Below are 16845 nucleotides of genomic sequence, written 5' to 3' on the forward strand. Positions count from 1 at the left end.
TGGTTGAGAGAAACTTAAGGTTGGTTGCTGCAGCCTCCATCTCCTGTTGTGGGCATCAGCAGAGAAGATGCCCAAGTTGCCTGATGTGCCGTGTGAGCTGGCCATTCAGCAGATGCTGCCTAATGAAGGCAGTGACCCAGGGCAACAGCAGAAAGCCTGCAGAGCTCAGCATACATATCTGTAGGGGACTGCAGAGGGATTTCCTTTTTTCCCAGATGCCCATCCGTAACTCCAACAAGAGATTATGCAGACACAAATGCCCAGCAGGCCTTCAGAAATGCCGCTAGAGGGGCCTTAAGGTGTTCTCATTGCACACTGGTCTGTACCGTCTCATTCATTTAACAAGCTCCTACTGAGCACCTCTTATCTTTTAGGCACTATCCTAGATGTGGAGGATACAGTGATGAACAAAATCAGACAAGGCCTTTCCCTCCTATATCATCCAATGTAGTGATGAGTGAAAGCCTGTTCTAGTTCTTTGTTATTTTTAGAATTTCCAGAAAAAAAGTTTCACACAATGAGCTCTTCCCCAGTCGCACTCAGTTTCTTCTGCCTCATTGTCAACCTTTTGTTCATGTTTCCTTCTTCCCCCAAAGAAGAAGCAATCCTGAGGTTGTGTGGGTGTGGAGAGTGAGAGTGGGAGCGGGTGCGTGTAGGGTCATCCTAGGCAGAACCCTGGGTAAGTAGACATTCCCTCCTCCCTCCCCCTTTGGTGCCCTATGAACCTCTAAAAATGCCTTACCTCAACTCCTCAGTGTCCAGGGTCCCCGTTACAATAAAGTAAGGCATCTTCCCAGTGCATGGCCCTAAGTGCTGCATGTTCTCTTTGGGGTCCCTGACTTAGCCCCTGATGTCTGCAAAGCTCCGGGAAGAAAGCTGTCTCATTAGGTCACACTGATGTAGGAAGAGATTACAAATATTTGGTCAAGTCTTCCAGGAGTGCTGGACTTTAAAGAGAGAAGACACTAGTCTAACAAACCTCTCAGTGATCAAACTTTAGGCACAGAGGAGTAGGGTGAGGATATTTGGGCAGCCTGGTGAGATTTGGGGGCCAAGTGCCACCAGCCCCCACTCTGTACCTGTGGCTTCATTTGCCTTGCCTCTCAGCCTCACACAGACTATTATTTCGGGTTATTTTGACCAACCAACTGGCTTTTTCTTGCAAGTGCTGTGTGTGTGTGTGTGTGTGTGTGTGTGTGTGTGTGTGTGTGCGCGCGCGCGCGCACACGCACACGTGTGAATGTCCATGTCTTCTTATTAGGTCACTGTGTAATTTACGTGCATCTGCATAACCAACCTTGGCCCCTCAGACCTTCTGAAGAACATCAGTGCTTGAAGTGCACAAGGTGGTCCTATGCCCACATGTCTCCATCAACCAACCCCAGGGGAGTGACCCTTGTTTTCTCCTACCACTTCATTCATATGAGGTAGAAGAGACAAGATCCTTCACATACACTATCCCAGGGCTGCAATTCAGGAAAGAAATAGGATTCATTTTCTTGACACAACCTTTCACCAGTTACAAATAGTAGCAATTGCCTATGGGACTCTTTTGAGAAATTATGAAGTGTTAATTAGCAGAAGCACTGTGTATTTAAAATATGTGGCATGTTTAAATAACTATTAAATTAAACCTACTTTGCAGAGTTGAGAATCCATCTGGTCCAAATTCTGAAGAGTTGAATTTTGCTGCATATATTAAAAGAACTGTTCAAATGCTTCTGGAAGTGATCATTTTGTGTCACTTTTGTTTCCTTAGATGTAGAAACTGAGGTACAGAAGCCGATGGTGACTGGCTGTGGTGACAGCTTGGCTATTCTACTTGATGTGTTTCCATCTCTCAGAGCAAAGCTTTAAATCACTCCCCGGGGCGCCTGGGTGGTGCAGTCGGTTAAGCGTCCGACTTCAGCCAGGTCACGATCTCGCGGCCCATGAGTTCGAGCCCCGCGTCAGGCTCTGGGCTGATGGCTCAGAGCCTGGAGCCTGTTTCCGATTCTGTGTCTCCCTCTCTCTCTGCCCCTCCCCCGTTCATGCTCTGTCTCTCTCTCTGTCCCAAAAATAAATAAACGTTGAAAAAAAAATTAAAAAAAAAAAATAAATCACTCCCCATGTCCAGTGGGCATGTCAGGAGTGTGAAGGGACTGTGGCTGTGCTTTACAAGTCACATATTTCAAACTTGCTGATCTCAATAAGTTGCAAATCTTAGCTTAAAAGTGAAAATCAAGCATTCCCTGACATTTTCTGTGGAGATGAGGAGGGCAGAGCCAGGAAGCCCAATCCAGGCACTGACCATAAAGCATCACTGAGTCTTTCTTTGGATGAATCACACTCTCTTGGCCTCAGTTTTCTCATAGATTTTATGAAGGGAGGTGGAGAGTTGGGGTGTGTATCAGTTAGCCTCTTAGAAGGAAAACAGGAACTTCTCTAAGTATCTCAGCAGAGGGCATTGAATGCAGGACATTTGCACAGGTAATGGAGGAGGTAAAAGATCAGATTCCTGGGAGGTAGCCCAGGTATTAGCCCCAGCAGGAAGTTACTTCTGCCAGGAAGGAGGCTAGGAGGCTGGAGGGTGAAGCTGGGGAAAGTGGTGTCATCCCAGCCATGGGGCCAGGGTCACTCACTCTTTGGAAGCTGGAACATGGTAGGCCTCTCAGGTGGGAGCTGGGGCCATGGAGGAGGTGCCACATGAGGCAGAGAGAGGGAGGAAATGTCCTGGTGTCTTCCCTCTGTCTTGGGTCAATGCCTCCTATTGCCCCCAGCCCAGCAGGAAGCCAGCTGACATGGAGTCTGCCATCGTCAGCTGGGAAGGCTGAGGAATGATTAGCTGTGAACAGCCCAGGCCAGGTTGCTTCATTCAGTAAGAACCAGACATTAAATGTGTCCTTGAGAGTTTGCCAATGGGTATGTCAGGCCAATAACACCAGAGTGATCTTTAATGAGACTCCCCCACTCCCACCATCAGAAACAAACATTCCCAAGGTGCGCCTAGCTTTTTATGCAATGGACTTGCCTCTATGCAGGGAAGATGAGATGAGCTTTCAGGGGTGGTGTTTGTGGATGAGGAGAATGAGGAAGGTATGAGAGTAGGAGAGGATGAGAAAGAGAAGATAGGGGAGGGGTCATACCTGTAAGTGCAGGGCTGAACCCAAAGGCAAAGAGGTCAGAGGTCTTATCCATGACCAGGGATGATTACTGCCTATGTAAAATGATACTTCCCATCATAAAATAATTCACAATAGGTTAGTGTCCATAGTAGGCTTTTCTAGAATGTTTAACATATTTTTATACAGAGTACTTTTTCATTGAGTGTCTTCAATCAATACCTGTCAAACTGGACTGGTTTGATATCCCCTCACCTAAGGTACCTCATCCTGAAGGAGGAAGGAAGGGAAGTGGCATTAGCAGACACACTGCCATCAGCTCTGGGCAAACTGCTCACACAGGCATTTTAGCTGCCGTGGAAGTTGAGGGGCTATAGACCCTTTCTCTGGGCTTCGGGCTCTTTGTAAAGTAAGGACGTTGAGTGAGCTTTCAGGCCTGCCTGACTCTGCCACTCTGGGATCTGCCCCAGACCCTGGAAGACAGGTGCAGGAATGGCCCCTCAAGTCATGCAGGAAGAGAGCATGGGAGGCATAAATGGGACACTTGCATGGCCATGTCCCATGAGGTCCAGACTGAGTGTATCGTTGTGGCCTCAGCACAAACTTAAATAAACAGAAGCCCTTTGTGATAACTTAAGGTCTCACATTTCTTGACTTTGAAACAGGGAGGGTGCAAGCTACACAACTCCTATAAATCCACTTTTTTCTGCTGCCTGCTGCCGTCTTACCTCATATTGCTGCTCCTGTCTCAACACAAGGCCTTAAAAGCCACCAGCTTCCTTGAAGGTCCCTCCTCTTGTTCTCTCCCAGCTCCCTTCCCTGTTGATTCTACCTCACAAAGCCCAAAGGAGCCAATAAGGCAAGGTGGGCTTTTCTTGGAGTTCATGGAGGAGAGAGGCTGCGGGAAGGGGAAAAGCTGGGAACACTCATGCATTAATCATTTTTGTCCTGACTCATATACAGAGATGAGTAATAGCAGGAAAAGATGCCAGTTTGGTGGCAAATGAGAGGTGCCAGAACCAAGAAGAGGGAGAGAGTTAAGTGCTGGAGAATGGAAAGACCTTGACCAGGGGAAGAGGAGGGAGAGACATGTGTAGAGCTGGGGGCTTTCCTTCAGAGGAAGACTGGGAGAAGTGCTAGCTTGACGACCTTGAGAGCCAATAGGAGCTTTATCCTGTTGTTTAGAAAAAAAATGGCACTATGCCACTCCCTCTGCCCTGAGCTCATGGCTGACTCTGGAAACCAATCCCCTCCTCCTCTCCGACTGAACACAGAGGAGGACTCAAGCTCTCTTAAGTCAGTGCCACCAATCCACTGGACTTGGTACATGATGGAAATCCTCATGGCTGGCTTGGCTATGGACAATGGGAAGTCTTGGGTGGCTTTTGTGAAGCATTTTAGAGACAAAACTGTGTGTGTGGATTGGTTTGCAGGAGGGGCACTGGAGAAGGAGATCAGTGGGAAATTAAAATAGAATTCAGGCTGTTAAAAACAAAATTCATCTAAGTAAATTTAAAGACCAAGTTGGCTTTATTCAGTGATTCATGAATCAGGCATCATCCCATTTAGCAAATAGAAAGGAGCTCAGAGGAGCTCAGAGGAGCTGTACAAAATGGAAGGGTTTTAGAGGCAGAAACAGAGAGGGACAACTGGCAAAAGAATAGAAAGGATTGTTTCAGGCAAGGTCAGTTTCCCTTAGGGGACGGATCAAGGGGTCTTATTAGGTGGATGACCTCATCTTCCTTTGGGACAAGGAGAGGGCCCATGTGACAGATGGCCTCACTGGTGTGGACTAGAAAATTCCTGACTGAGCAGTGAAGACAACATTTCTGGGGGGAGGTTGAAACTGCAATTAGGTTAGGTAGTAAGCCCTGGTTTGGTGACTTGGCCTAGCATAAGTGATTCCATTTTGGGCTTGTGGTTTTCTTTTTAATAAGGCCAAGAAACTTCTGTGTCTTCTTCCCATTCCTACATTAGACTCGGTGGACTGGCTTTTTCTTTTTCTGTTCTTTTCTTTTCTTTCTTTCTTTCTTTCTTTCTTTCTTTCTTTCTTTCTTTCTTTCTTTCTTTCTTTCAACTGAGGTTGTTTTAGTGGATAAGCTACTTTATTTATTCCCACCCTCATCCTGTGGCATACCAGTATCCCCTCCTCTCTTGGTGACCAACCTGAGCTTCTCAAGATGTATTCACAGGTGTAAGAGCCCAGGCTACATTAGAGGCAAGTTCTCGTCCTCTTTTTGGACCAAGCATTTTTCACTCCATAAAAACAATAGGGCAAAAGTACTGATGTATAAGTCTCCATCAAGTTCACTGAAATTTGGAAACTGGGATTCTGTAACCAAAGTTTCCATTCTCCCACGAGTTATTCTGGGTCCTCCATAAGCCAGGGATAAGGAAATCTTATTCTGTCTTTGTTTTGTCCAAAAGGATGAGACCACTTCTTGGTTGACCCTGTTAGAGAGTGATGAACAGGAGCAGTCAGAACCCATTAGCACTGCCCCAGTGAGCTGCTGTTCAATTCAGAAGCATCGACCGAGCCTAGGGAGACGTGCTGCCAGAGCTCAGTGACTTGCTTCTGCTCTTTATCCTCTAGCTGCAAGGGGGGCTCCTCCACTGTCACAGTGGCCAAGTGTGGTGGCTGATTGGATCTACAACTTCTGACCCTTTGTTCCAGGCATCCCTTTTGTCATCATGGCACTGCTGGTGACAATATGCTCTTAAACCCCTGTGACTCAAAGCATGGTCTGTGGACCATCAGCACTGGCATCACTTAAGGCCTTTTGGGAAATGCATAATCTCAGGCCTCACCCCATACCTGCTGAATCAGAACCTGTAGGTTAGCAAGATCATCAAGCAATTTGTATACATATTAAGGTTGGAGTAACCCTAAGACCATTCTAGAGACCAGAAGTGCAAAATCACGAGGCATCAGCAGGGCTGTGCTCCCTCCAAAGGTTCTAAGGGAGAATCAATCCTTCCTTCTTTCAGCTTCTGCTGGCTGCTGGTGTCCCTTGACTTGTGGCTGCACCACTCCTATATCTGCCTGTCTTCACATGGCCATCTCATCTGTGTGTCTTATAAGGACACTTGTAATGGGATTTGGGGTCCACCTGGATAATCTTGGATGATTTCATCTTGAGATTCTTAAATTAATTTCATTGTTCAAGATCCATTTTCCAAATAAGGTCACATTCTCATGTTCTGGGAGTTAGGACACGGACATATTTTTTGAGAGGCTACTATCCAACCCATTTACAGACCCCTCAGAACATTCCCAGGCAGCGTGCTTCCAAGCTACTTGCCATTGCTCACCCTCCTCAGCTGGTCCAGAGTGGTGTTTGGATTCACCCATACAGCGGACAACTGCCACATAATAGCATCATTATTGAATACATCTTCTGTGACAGACATTGTCCTATGTGCTTTTCATGAATGAATCCATTTGATTGCAGCAGTTCTTTGGGGTTGCTATCATAACTACTACCCCCACTTTATAGATAAGGAAACTGAGGCCCGGAGGGTTCAGTAATTCTCCTAAAATCTCACAGCTGTTGGGGCACCTGAGTGGCTCAGTGAGTTAAGCATCCGACTTCGGCTCAGGTCATTATCTCACAGTTCGTGAGTTCGAGACCCACGTTAGGCTCTGTGTTGACAGCTCAGAGCCGGGAGCCTGCTTAGGATTCTGTGTCTCCCTTTGCCCCTCTTCTGCTTGCACTCTGTCTCTCACATTGTCTCAAAAATAAATAAACATTAAAATCTCACAGCTGGTGGAGGTGAACCTAGGATACAAATCAGGCAGTCTGCCCCAGAATCTGTATGCTTTGGCATATAGTAATGCTTCTGAAGTTATGTAATGTGTTTCTGAAATTATAGAGGGTTCTAAAAGGTGTAGGAGAGAGGTGCCATGAGTGCCCTTTGTCCCACTTCCCAGAAACGCTGGGCACAAAGAAAGCAAAGATGGAGTGTGGGCAGCTGTCCTACCCCTACCCTATAATGTATGGAGTTGGGGGACCCCCCAGCTGTTATTTATTACAACCCAAAGCCTTTTTCATTTAACACTGTATCGATGCACACAGCCTGTCCAGGCTAAATGCCTTATGGGAGTTTGTTATCAAAAAGGTCTTTAGGTGGATGTTTAGTAGGTTTCATACATTTTAGTGTATATCCTTCCTTGGGCTAGCACATTCCATTTGTTTACTAACCACATGTAAAACCTTATTTAATTTGCTTTAAATGCCCTTGTTTTGAGTGGTGAGAAGTAGGCTCTCCCATGTGTTAGCTCTCTTTATACCTTTCGTGATTTTCTGCCTTAGTTTGCAGTCCTTTGCCACTTTTATTTTTCCCAGACTGAAAATCTCACCCCTTTCTTTTGAATTCTAGGCTTACCTGCCAGGAAGGGCCAGAAGTCCTTTATTCCCAAGACACAAGCATGTCAGATGGCTGGGCACAGCTTTTAGTACCCATAATAAATAGCCAGGTCAAGGGGGTCAGGGAATTAGCTGGAGAAATCTGTTACCAGTCCAGGCATTCTCATCACTGATGCAAGGAGCATTGTAACAGCACTGGAATCCCTAGATCACCTGCTCAGATGGAAGAGTGGAACCCACCATTTAAAGCTGCCTATCAGCCAAAAATCTACCTATGTCTTTAGTACAGAAATTCGGCAGCAAACATAATCTGCCTAATTTTATTAAGCTCAGTTTCACAAATGCATTGACATTCCCTTGAGAACATTTGATAGGGCAGTGAGCCCAGATGTATGCTTGCTGGCAAGATGGAATCCAGACTGACTGCAATTTTAAAAATTCAATTGTTACAGTGTCGATAGACCACAGGAAAAATGATTTAATAGTAGCATCTAACATTTATTGAGCCCATATTATTTACCAGGCCCTGTGCTTTCATATATTATCTCAAATAATCCTCTGAGGAGGTGCTGTTCCTCTCTCCATTGTAGAGATCAAGAAACTGAGGTCTAGAGAAATTAATTAATTTGTCCAAGTACACGCAGCTAGAAAGATGCAGAGGCAGGATTTGATCCGAGGCCTCAGTGCTTTTCAGAGCCTGGATTCTTACCCACAAGGCTGTAGTGTGGAGCCAACTCCCTAATGTAAGTAATGTGAGATAGCTTTGGACTTCTACTCCCCTAACCCTCTCAGGAGTTCTTAATTTCCCTTCCATTTGCTTCAAATCTGTCTATTCCCAGTATTGAGAAAATGCAGGGCAGATCTCAATGGTGGATCAGGGAGGGTTCTGAAAGAGGATATAGGAGATGGGAACTAGAATTTATTGAGCACCTACTATGTGCTAGTCCCTCTGGAGAATACTTCCAGCCAGGGTGGTTTTCATCCACTTAGCAAATCAGAAATCCAGGTAGTGGATCCATCTCCATTTTTGTCTCACATTTTAAGCTTTGCTTTGGCTTTCTCATCATAGGACGACAAATGTCATAATGTCATAATACGTTATGACATTATGCTCCTGTCTCACAGAGGGGGAAGATGCCTCCTTGGGAGAACGTGGATGTGCACAGAGCAAAACATGTTCGGCAGCCAGGCACATCAGCCTGCCTTGCAATTGTGGATATTGGGGCACTGCCTGGTGGAAGTAGGACTGACAGCCAACAAACTTAGTTGCTGGTAAATCCCCAAATCCAGGTTCATGGGCCTCTCCTGAAGCCTCATGGCCTCTTTCTCTTGTCTCCATCCCTTGGCTTCCTGACCCAGTGGGTGACCTGCCATCCACATGTGAAAAGCGGTTCCAAAGTTGGTGACCTAACTTCTAAGTTGTGTTTCCATACTTCGTCAGTTCTAAAGCACACATTTTCCCCACATGTCAGCATTTTGAAATTGGGATGTGTCCTCCAGTTAATGATGACTTATAATTATAACTGATAATGGTTTTCCTTTCCTACTAATACTTGAAATAATAGCGTGTCAGTCAATGATGTCTTAGATTTGAAGAAATAAAATCATGCCAATGTTTATTTTTACCCCTCACCATCAAATCAATATCTGGGCTTGTATCTTTCTGCCTTCACTTCTGAGGCCTAAATCAAAAGTCTTCCTTATGCTGGCCTGTGTGATTGATTTCCAGAAAACATGTGGTTTCCTGATCATCTTTTGCTAGAAGCTATTTTTCCTGTACATTAGAGGACTTGAGTTCATCTTATTTGAGAATAAAGTGAACAAAAAAACAATTAGAAGTGTCTTGAGAAAAGACACTTCAGGGGAACATAAGTGATCTGGGAGACTCAAAAGTGCTTGCTTCTTGTAATAATCTGCTATAGGAATCACAAGAAAAATGTCAGAAAATGATTTGGTTTTCTTAATGTAGTTCAAAAAGACATGGCTTCTAAGAAATAGGAGAGGATAGGCCCAGGAGCGAACAGCTTAGGAGGAAAGGGGCGGAGGTGAAAATGGAGATGAAGGAAAGTATGCAACAGACAAAATGCCCCATATTCTAATTAAAACCATACTAGTTCTGCTGAATTAACACCAGTGAAGTTGGAAATCCTGACAAACTGTCAGAATACAAGGAAAGTGTCAATAATAAAACTAATGAGGGGAAAAATGAAAAAATGTAGAGAACAGAGATTCAGTATATGGATAATTGGTGACCCTGAAAGAGACATTAGGATTCAGTTAATAGAAGACTATCTTGAGCTAAAAAAAAAAAAAAGGGGGGGTGAAGATGTTGTTCAGGGTAGGCTGTCTGCTGTAACAGCAACCTCAGAATCTCCAATCAGATGCTCAATGGACTGCTTTTAGCGACACTGTGGTTCCTTTGGCAGCTGCATTATCCCCCAAGGGTACCAGAATGTCTACTGGATCCTCTGCATCCAGCAGGGAGTCAAGAAAGGAGAAAGTGTAGACAAGACACTTCTCTCTCTCTTTTTTAACGTTTATTTATTTTTGAGAGGGAGAGAGGAGACGGAGACACATAATCTGAAGCAGGCTCCAGGCTCTGAGCTGACAACACAGAGCCTGATGCAGGGCTCGAACTCATAGACCGCGAGATCCTTATCTGAGCCAAAGTCAGACGCTTAACCAACTGAGCCACCCAAGTGCCCCTGCTTTTTTTTTTTAACTTAAAAAATTGTAAATCCAAGTCAGTTAATATACAGTGCAATAATGATTTCAGGAGTAGAATCTAGTGATTCATCACTTACATATAACACCCAGTGCTCATCCCAACAAGAACCCATTTCTGCTCTTAATTGCCTGGGCTATAGGTGAGGCACATCACTTCTGCTTATATCCCATTGACTTACATCCCATATGGCCCTTGCCAGATAGATGGAAGGGGGGCTGGGAACTTGGGTGCCCAGGAAGAAGAGGAAGTAGGTTTGGTGAGCACATGGCATTGTCTCTGATGCAAGTACACACACAGATATACAGAGAAGTTGAAATAGTTCCTCCCTTAATACCTTCACAATAAAATCTAAACCATACAGAATAATAGCGAGGATCACAGAGAGGACAGCAAAGCCAAACAGCATGCCTCCTAATTTTTCCATCTTTGTCCTGACACTTTGTGACAGCCTGAACCTCACCTCTCAGGCTTTTGGGATGTCTCCATATGGATATTCTAGAGGCCAGTAGAGTTCTCCATGTGAGCCTTTAGACCCTCTGCCCTTTAACACTTCTTCACCATCCCTTCTTCCTGGGGCTACAAAGTCTTCTCACCGGGGTTGTGAAGTTTTAGTTTCTTTAGTCTGGAGAGAGGAGAGATGGTGTCAGATCCCCTTCTAGTCCCAGGTGCAAGGTGTTCTTATAATTTTCTCTTATGCCCAGTTAGTGAGGAAAACCCTCCCAACACCACCAATGGAAAAAACAACAAGACAATTCTGGCTTTAATGTGCTAAAAGAGCATTTATTTTCATCTCTGTGGCTGTAGAACTTTATTAGACATAGAAGGGCACATCACCCCATAGCTGTTTTCTGGATTTCCTGGCTGGAGGTGGGGATGGGGGCAAGGATAGTCCTGCCACATGATTCAATGAGTTACATTTTACTTTCCTATTGAAGAACACATGCTCTCAGATTAGGTCAAAAAAAGCAGAACCAAATGTTTTATGTTTGAACTTGACAGAGGTGAAGCTTTTCAAAATATAGCCCCATTGGTCTTAGGTATAGTCTTGCCAGAAGCCAAAGGTAGACAAGATGACTGCTTAAAAGTATCTGTGACTGGATTCTAGGACAGCCTGAGGTGTGGAACAGTGAATCAGAGGACATGTCAGTTCAATTAGACAGTCTTTTTGATGAGCTTTTATCCACAGAGTGTGCAAGTTTGGCTGACCTTTTCACTGAAGGGACTATTTGAAGGCTGAACCCAGCCTTCCTGCTAGTTCAGCATTGTCTCTGCATCACCAGGAATTCCTGAATCCCCCTTTCTTTCCTCTTCATTGAAGGCATGAAGTCCACATGTTTTTGTGATTGGTGGCAGACATCTGACAAGTGGATTAAAGCTTAATGCTGGAGACCCAAGGTGGGGACCTCCCTGGAACTCCATGGTTCATGAGGATCCACTAGAGCACTGGCCCCCTAGTATTGCAATGATTGCTTTATGAACTGTCCCTGCCTCAACTACATTGTGGGCCTGCTGAGAGCAGGGATTGGGAATCATATCCTTTGGTGTCACCATGCCAGAAATAGGAAACAAAATGATCCTTTAAGGGGCTGGCTTCTTCGAAGAATATGAAGCCTGGGCCTTGGGCTTTTGCTATTTGCTGTTTTCCATTCCCCACCTTCCTACCAGGCCCCCTTGCATGTGTTCATCTTCATTTGGAGGAGGGGAGGGAATCATGGCGAAGTGAAAAGAGAGACCAGGCTCTGGAACCAGATGGGTTCAAACTATCCTCTGCCCTTCAATAGCTCTGTAGCCCTGATCAGGCCACCCCATTTCCTGGAGCCTCAATTTCCTCACCTGAAATCCAGGAAGATGAGCCCTTCACTGAAGTGTCAATGAGAAGGGCCCAGCACAACTGTGCCTATTTGGCTTTAATAGCCTGAATTCTGTTGATTGAATAATGTCTTCCTTCAATATCTAACTCAGAACTTCGGTCCATATATATATATATATATATATATAAAATATGTATATATTATGTATATATATCATATATATAATATGAGAGAGAGAGAGAGATCTCATATATATATATAATATGAGAGAGAGAGAGATCGTCATTTCAGAGGTGGTCTGAAAGTATGTGTTCAATGCTTGTTATTCTATCTATCTATCTATCTATCTACATTTGTATTCACATTTTTCACTATGACTGTAGGCCTCTAGCAGGCAGGGGCCAAATCTCATTTCTTTTGGAAATCTTTCCTCTCATGCCCAATTTCAGTTCATGCTCATTCTTGGGCACCAATAGGTACTGAACAAATAATTGTGCTTGTCTAGCGAGGGGCAATGGGACTGATTTCAAGCGGTGAGAAAAAATACTGGGTCCATTCATTCCACAGCAGCACAATTTCTAGATGATAGAAGAATGGAAAAAAGTGCCTACCAACCATTAGGTCTGGGGCCCTTTACTAAAAGGCTTTTAAAATTCACTGGACTTTGCTAGGAAAAGATGCATCAGGGATGCTCAGAAATGAGCACTTCTTAGACCTGTAGCAGTCAGGAGATTAAAGGGTTCTTCCAGCCAAGGGGGTTTCCAGAGATGGATAGGGAGAGACTTTACCATTTCTCTCCTTCCTCCTTCTCCTCTTCTTCTTTTAAACTATTTTTGTCCTAAATGGTCACAGCAGTTGATACCTAATGTAAAACTTGGGAAATTCAGAACCGTATGAAGAAGCTGATGATAAGCTTCACCCATAATCCCACCATGCAGAGCTGCGAGCTTTCTCTTTATCTGAACAGACCAGGCAGGGTGTGGTCCAGCCCCTTGTTCAGCAGTCTCCATTTACTTAGCAAAGTAACCGCAGCAAAGCCATGACCGGCTCCTCCCTCCCTTCTGGAAGTCTCAAGGATCGGTGAGCTTGGGTTCTGACTTGGTCTAAGGCTTGGACAAATGGTGTGCTGTGGGGCTGGGGGCCTAGGGCTTTCCAGGGCTGGGACCACCCCAGGGGAGTCCATGCCCATGGTGGTGGTGGGGGTAGCTGGAAGTGATTGCTTGCAGCATCTTTCCATTTTGGGCCCAGGGTGCTCAGACTGTCTGTTCCTGTTTGATACCTCCCGCTGAAGGGGCAGGAGACAGGCACCCACCTCTCTTAGGTGCACATGGAGCTCAAACAGCTTCTAACAAAAGGTCAGACAACTTGGGCATCTGTTACTTTCCTTCTAGACCTTCTGTTCCTTTTAGAGCAGTTAAGAATGACCCATAGAAATGTGGTTTTATACTCAAGTGATTACAAACACCTGGTGTTCGGTGGGACAGTGAGGAAAATGACTTGTGACAGAGAGCATCTTTCATGATTTGCAGTCCCCAGCTGCTCTGCTAGGAGGATGAAACCCCAGGCAGAGTCTTTGCCGAGTAGGGGTCAAGGGTGTGAGGATACAAACTGGGGATACTGAGAGGGAGCCTCAGGGCTCCCCTGAGCACAGAATCAAGGGTCCTGGGATGGGGGCAGGAGAAGGGCTGCTAGAGGGCAGAGGTGAGAGAGACAGATAAGGGGGCAGGGCTGAATTGTGGAGAGCCAAGGGGATTGTGGCTGGTGGTATGTGGTGCATATTGCTTTCTCCTCTGTCTCCCCATAATCAGTGTTATAATGTGGAATTGGATTTGTTAAAGAGTTGTGGTCAATTGCTAGAATTCTGCTTCAAAATAGGTAGGAAGATTGGCTGCCAGAGGGGGCCCAGCCATTTGGGTTGTACAACAAAAGAACATTTTGTTTTAAAGGAGGTGATCTGGGCACTAGGGAGCCTGCCATATGTGCTTCCGTTAACACTCAGCACCTTACCATGAAATAGGCTGCTTAGGGCTCTGTTTCCCCATACTGTCCATGAGCTCCCCTAGGGCCTAGAGCCTCTCTCACCTCTAGCACCCCAGGACCTGGACAGTGCTGCTTTGCCGAACTGGCTGAACTTCCAAAGTACTGTTAATTGAGTTTTGGTTCAACTAACATTCATTCAGCATCTGACTGGCACCACGGCTTGTGGCAACATGGGAAACAGAGAAATGCCAAAGACACAGGCCCTGCCTGCTGAGGAGCTCATGGTAATAGTCTGTTGCTGTCAGATTGTAAGTGGAACAAAAGAGGTGAGGAAAGATGATGGGAGAGCCTAAGGGACAGGGGTGTGGCAGGGAGGCTTCCAGGAGGAAAGGACAAAGAGCTGAAGAGGAGAGCTGAAGGGAGAAGGCAAAGAGGAAAGAGTTCTCCAGGGAGAGATCAGCACGGACAAAGGCATAGAATTGGGAACCAGCCTGGTGCCTTCTAGGTCCTGGGCACAGCCTCCGAGCACCCATGAGAGGCAGGGAGGGTGGGGGCAGGCACTGAGAGATTCATGGGGCTTTGTGTGCTGGCTAAAAGCCTGGATCTTATCATCTCTCTTCAGAGAGTTGTCAGACCGGGGTCCCTTGAGGTCCATTCAGGGTGGCAGCCCTGCCCCAATTGCTAGACCCTTCTGAGTGGCCCTGGCATCACACCTTTTTCTCATTAAGACTTGTTGATATGGTGCCTGTCCTGGCCCTGCTCAGCCTGACTGTACAGTCAGAGATCTGATAGTTTTGGTACCGCAGGGGAATATTTTGCAATATTTGCCTATGATATCTTTCAAGCCTATTTTCATTTTAATCAGGGGATAATACTACAACCTGTGGAATGAAACTCTAATAGTGGAATTTCAACACCAACAGAGATTAGGATGGGAATTATTATTTTCAGGGTCCACTTATCTGGGGGAAAGATGTCTGTCTTCTTACATGAATGACACAGGTTACTTCTGGGGGCAAAATATTAGTTTTCTCAGTGGATACAATTAATAGCTCAGACTCTGAAAATCCAAATCTTAGCAGGTTATGGCCACTAAAGTATACCTCATATCTCATACCCTGTGGCATGGGCTGCTGGGGATGGGGAAGAAGCTTGTGCTTTGGATAAGACAATTTACGAGGCTGCAAGATTGGTCCTTATGGGACATCAATGGCCACCTGTAAAAGAATAGCAAAGGAGCACCTGGGTGGCTCAGTCAATTAAGCATCTGACTCTTGGTTTTGGATCAGCTCATGATCTCATGGTTAGTGGGTTCAAGCCCCGCATCAGGCTCTGTACTGACAGTATGGAGCCTGCTTGGGATTCTCTGTATCCCTTTCTCCCTGCCCCTCCCCCGCTCTCTCCCTCCCCCTCTCTCTCTCAAAAATAAACAAACTTAAAAAAAAAAAAAAAAGAATAGCATCCAGAGTTGTCAGCAAGCCCTGCCCTAGAGCTAGACAGCCCTGGAAGGGAGGGTCCCTTCCATGTTGGTAGATGTTGGACAGAAGCAGCATCAGGTGGTGGCCATGGCCCTGTTCTGCCTAAAAATAAAACTAGTGGGAAGAGGACCCCAGCTGGCAGTTGGACGTGCAGAGCATAGAGAATAGGTTATGGAAGCAACTGCCAGGTCCCTAACTAGAGCCGTGAGCATCAAGACTGGGCTCAGGGGCCATCACAGTACTGAATTGCTGAGCCCAGGGTACCCCGGCTGGGCTGAGAAGGAAGCTGTGCCTCAGCGGGCATGCAGTGTCCCAGACTCCCTCAGGCACACAGTAACTACCAAGATGCAATCTCTCTGTCCCTCAGTGGTAAGTCAAGTCTTCCCAGATGCTCTGCTGTGGGCAGTACTGGGTCAGGGATGGAGCTGAGCTGGCCAGTGAGGCAGGACAGTCAGGGACTGGGCCTGGGGCCATGGTGGGAATAGGAGTTGGTGTCTGGGATGCTGCCATCTCTGGGGGAGACAAGCATCCTTGCTCTGAGCAACAAGTGAACAAGTGAACATTGCCCGAGTGAAAATGGAAAACTATGTGTTTTTTGAAGACCTTGATCCCCAGGATTTTTGGAGTAGTAACTCATCCTTGTTTGTAAGACTTTCAAAACTTTCCATTCCTCCTTCAGGGGTACTTCATGACCAGTTCCCCAGGTATCAGCTGGGGGCCTCTCTTCCCCTTGAATTCTCAGTGAAATTGTCTTGAATCCACCAATTCATAGCCTGTGCACCTCCAAAACCCTTCCACTTTCCTGGGGTGTGATATTCTTCAGGCTTCTCCTGCTTCTTTGGCTGTGCCCAAAATTCTCTCATACCCATGTCTGTGAGTTGAATAGCTGTTAGTGAAGTATTGGGGGGTGTGAGGAAGGGGTCATATGCCTTCCAGCTCAGCAGCCCGTGACCCCTCTGGGCTCATTCGGGAGTTCCACATTGTCCCTCCACTGTGTAGAGCAATTTCTCTCCCCTGTTCCTTGAAGCCAACACTCAGCAAAGAGAGTTTCCAATTCCTCTCTTTGAAAGGAGTTTTGATCCCATTTGTCAAGATAATGAAGATTTCTTTACTTCTTTTCATAGGTATAATTTGCTTTTAAACTAAAATTTCATTTCTACTTCATTTTAAAGAATTTCTTAACAGTCCTTAAAATAAATCAGCACCTAATGGTGCTACAAAAACAGGATGAGGAGTCCTGGTGGTGCAGACAAGACCCTGATATTTGTTGTTTGTGTTTTTCAGCTTCCACCCAGATGTTTGAAATCCTGTAGATGTGGTTGGAGTCCCTGAGAACGAAGCAGGGTACACGGGCCGAGCACTGAGAAGCAGCAGCCTGGG

The 16845-nt window shown here is 45.8% G+C and overlaps 1 protein-coding gene across 1 annotated transcript in view; it reads left to right on the forward strand.

Annotated features, from left to right (window-relative positions):
* Positions 1–16845, forward strand: part of FIGLA (folliculogenesis specific bHLH transcription factor) — an 86485-nt gene extending 69640 nt beyond the window's left edge. The window contains exon 4 of the mRNA XM_025932792.2: positions 16750–16845. Within this exon, the coding sequence (XP_025788577.2) occupies positions 16750–16797 (48 nt within the window). The 3' untranslated portion in view covers positions 16798–16845. The remainder of the gene's footprint in view (positions 1–16749) is intronic.

Source organism: Puma concolor, chromosome A3 (genome assembly GCF_028749965.1).
Source record: "Puma concolor isolate L17-30 chromosome A3, mPumCon1.1.hap2, whole genome shotgun sequence".
In the NCBI taxonomy this organism is placed as follows: Eukaryota; Metazoa; Chordata; class Mammalia; order Carnivora; family Felidae; genus Puma; species Puma concolor.